At 31.4% G+C, this 3,733-nt stretch overlaps 1 protein-coding gene across 1 annotated transcript; it reads right to left on the reverse strand.

Annotated features, from left to right (window-relative positions):
* Positions 1-375: 375 nt before the first annotated feature.
* LOC134252130 (zinc finger Y-chromosomal protein 2-like) lies at positions 376-1,698 on the reverse strand. Its single transcript, XM_062734567.1, has 2 exons — positions 1,387-1,698; positions 376-1,248 (listed from the first exon to the last, which is right to left on the reverse strand). The coding sequence occupies exons 1-2, from the start codon at positions 1,435-1,437 to the stop codon at positions 376-378; spliced, it is 924 nt and encodes a 307-aa protein (XP_062590551.1). The 5' UTR covers positions 1,438-1,698.
* Between the last annotated feature and the right edge of the window lie 2,035 nt (positions 1,699-3,733).

Below are 3,733 nucleotides of genomic sequence, written 5' to 3' on the forward strand. Positions count from 1 at the left end.
CTATCTTCATAAATATAGTTTCAAATTTTGACCGAAAAATTTTTAAATTGAAGAAATTCAGTTGATATCAATAAAATGTTTGTGAAATTCAATTGATTTCAATAAAATAATTTTAAATCCATTAAAATATTCTAAACACAAATGTTGAAGGACTTTTCTTTGACCAGAAAACCATCTGCATCCAGAAAGAGGTAGATTGAAAAGCAATTCTTTTTTTTTTTTGCTCAGTTTTTACAAACGAGTGTGCATTTGAATACCGTGACTCCTCGTAACCCCACATAGAAAAAGAAAATCCCTGAGAAGTAATAAAAATATTTAATCGTTCATGTAGATAACAAAAAAAGCAAAAACAAAAAACAAAAACAAAAAACATTTCTAAGGCTTAAAATTATACTTATTTTCAGGCGCAATACCTTTATGAATCATGCACATGATAGGGACATTAGGTAAATCGTGTTTTTTGTGAACACAGCTATGCACCTGTTCTTGGTGCTGACTAGTAAATACACTATTGCATAAACTACACTTATATGGCCGGCATGACAACCTTTTAACTGACGTTGTATGGGTAATACTGTTATGCTCTCTCGAGTTCTCCTGACATTCCATGGTTTCTTTTCTCACTTGATTCATGCTGTTATCCTGAAAAGTTTCGATTATATTTGATTTTGTTTCATTTTGTTGGTTTTCTTCAAGAAAGTTTTCACATCGATGGAAAAAGGATTGGTATTTTGCTACGATTTTGGTGTGCATTTTTCTTGCTAAAGGATTTTGTTTTTGTTGTTTGGAGTTATTTTGAGGATACAATTTTTGGAACGAATCATTCATTTCCAAATCAGAAAATTCTGTTTTCACTGCGGCATCGGGGATTTCACCTGGTCTCTTGTGAATTTTTTGGTGCCTCTCTAAATTACTTTTATGACTAGTTGCGTAGGAACACAAAGAGCAACGGAAGTCCTTCTGTCCATTATGGACAGATAAATGTCGTCGAAGCAAAGCTTTCCGGCAAAAGTTCCTTCTGCAGATTTTACATACGTATCCTGATCTGTGGTTTAAGAGGACATGCTCACGCAGCAGGGCTTTCGATTGGAAGACAACATCACAGCATTCTAAAATCTTGGACGAATCCTGATGCATCGTTATAATATGTCGTTTAAGATTGTTCTTTCGATCTGTACTGTATTTGCAATGTGGACATTGTGCATGCTTTTCTTTAGATTTTTTTACATTTTCCATGTCATATGCAACCTGCAATATTTTGATCATTATTTAGCGCCTTTTAGTAACTCTTCTAAATGTTCTCCTTGTGAGAAGTATGGAAAATTTACTTATTCAATTTAAATAAAAAAAATGAAATAAAAGAAAATTCAGTGCAAAGTGACTTACCTGCATAGCAAAAGAACTTGCATATTCGATGTCAAAAATATTAGATTTCATTGGAATTTTCTATTTCAAAATTTCCAACAGCTTCGTAAATCGGAAATTTAGATTCTTCACTTGTTAGAAAACATAGTTACCCAGTATATTTATGAAAACCAGTTACGTTTAGGCTTTATTCCGTTACCTCTGATTGGTCGGATTCAAAAGGGGAGGAGCTTTATTCACTGGTTTTATGAATGAATTGATATAAAGGTTATGAGAAAGTTAACGAAAAAAATTATGAATGAAGTACGGATATCAAGCAAAGGAGATTATATTTGTCTTCACAGGCGAGTACCCTCGCTTGTGACGTCATAGGCGGGGATACTAGAAACTTCAAAATCTTCACCTGCCTATTCAGAGCTGACCTGGGAATTTCGGTCTCATTTCATTCATAAAAAGGTGGCTTTATTAAAACCGTGGATAATTCATAGTACTTAGGTCGACCAAGGTTAACATCAAATCAAAAAATCTATCAGCCACTCCGTAGGATCTGCCGCTTCTTAAGTTACTCTTAATACTTGAGGAAATTACCTCGGTAGAAGATGTCGCTACAGATAATAGAAAATAGGTGAACATTGCAACAGGTGAACTAATCCATTGACCTTGATTGTCAATATACAATAATAATAATAATAAATTGATTAACCTGTATGAAACAACAATGTTTAAATATGATTTAATGAATATTTTGCTCACTAGTATTAGTTATAACCTTTGTTTACACGACAACACCAAAAATGTAGTTATACCCTGGGCGGTTTTTTGTTTAACATTTGGTAATTCAAAGATATGAAGTACACTCTTTTTTAACCTTTTATAAGTCTCTGAAAAGATGTTTGTTGAAGAATTTCATTTTAATGTTAGAAGGACATTCATACTTTTAAATACTCCAGTACTTTGAAATGAGATGATTGATAAAGAAATATGCATCGTTTCCATGCAGTAAAATCATATACCGGTAGATATTACTTCCAAATATCTATCAAATATTTTTCTAGGGTCATTTTATTTGATCATTCTATTTACATGTAATTCAGACTTAAGTCTTTTTTTTGACGTTTGCAGATAGCTGGGGGTTGTTTTCTCACCAACCATTAGTTATTTTCAGATAAGACTTATTGAGAATGGAACAAGTGTTCTTCTTAATCAGAACACATTCTTCATATTACATGTTCACAGTGATTCAAAAAATAAAATGGTAGGGTAAATTTTAATACAATAAAAATATGATAAACTTGCAATTTTTTTTTTATATTTATGATTGATGTACTTTGTACAACTAAGTTGTCCTCGCCTACTTTTATAATAACTAAAATGCATCTATGCATTTTATAACCTTAGATTTCATAGAACTTTTTTCGATTTGAGTAATATCAGGACTTCCACTTCATCTTTTAAAGCAGGATATTTTGTATGTTCATTCATCGTTTTCTACCCTAAACCTCCTCCAGAATTGCTTTAGATTAAGTTTCTATTTGGGATTTAAGTTATCTAAAACATTTAAAATAAATATAATGGCTGCAATTTAGAAACATACTTTCGTATTTATCGGAGGATACCTAAAGATTTTAATAATAATATGTTTTTTTCTTGTTTAGTATTCCCCTTAAAACGATTTACGTGCTAAAGCATGTCATAACTCAGAAAGCACAAGAAGGTTCCTCAAACTAAATCTGTACCTTTTACTTCTTTAGAACAGGACTGAATCAAGCCCAATTAAATATTATTAGGCAAACTTTAAGAAGCCGTAACCTCACTCATACTATGCTCAAACTTACTAAATTAAAAGATATGTAGAAAGTATTCTAGGGACAACATTCTCAATCAAAAAAGTATTCTGGGTGTTTTGTTCTTAAATTACTTAATTGCATATAAGTTGTAACGTTTTTAGTGCCAAAATAGGAACAGCTTAGTACTACAAAGAAAATTATTGAAATATTAATTTCAGTAAAACTACAATTATTTTTCAAAATATGTGTTTGCATATTTCTGTAGAAACAGAATTTGGATTTCAAAATGTGCATTCACTGGCAATAAATTATATAATTCCTGAAAATACCATTTCCTCTCAATCTTTTTTTTTTTTCGGGTGTGTCGTTACTTTATCATTGCTATAATTGTTGTTGAGATACATGTATGCACAATCGTAATTTTTGGTCGAAAGAAAAGAAATGATATATGGAGATAATAAATAAAAAAAGTTCAAACGTTCTATGAAACAATACAAAATGGGCGCAGATCACACATGGTTCATTTAAACATCAGTGGTAGGTTCAGAAACATCTGATTTCTCAATAACGATGCCCATATA

This window comes from Saccostrea cucullata, unplaced genomic scaffold (assembly GCF_032062105.1).
Source record: "Saccostrea cucullata isolate Sc308-1 unplaced genomic scaffold, CSIRO_AGI_Scuc_v1 ctg20345, whole genome shotgun sequence".
Taxonomy (NCBI): Eukaryota; Metazoa; Mollusca; class Bivalvia; order Ostreida; family Ostreidae; genus Saccostrea; species Saccostrea cuccullata.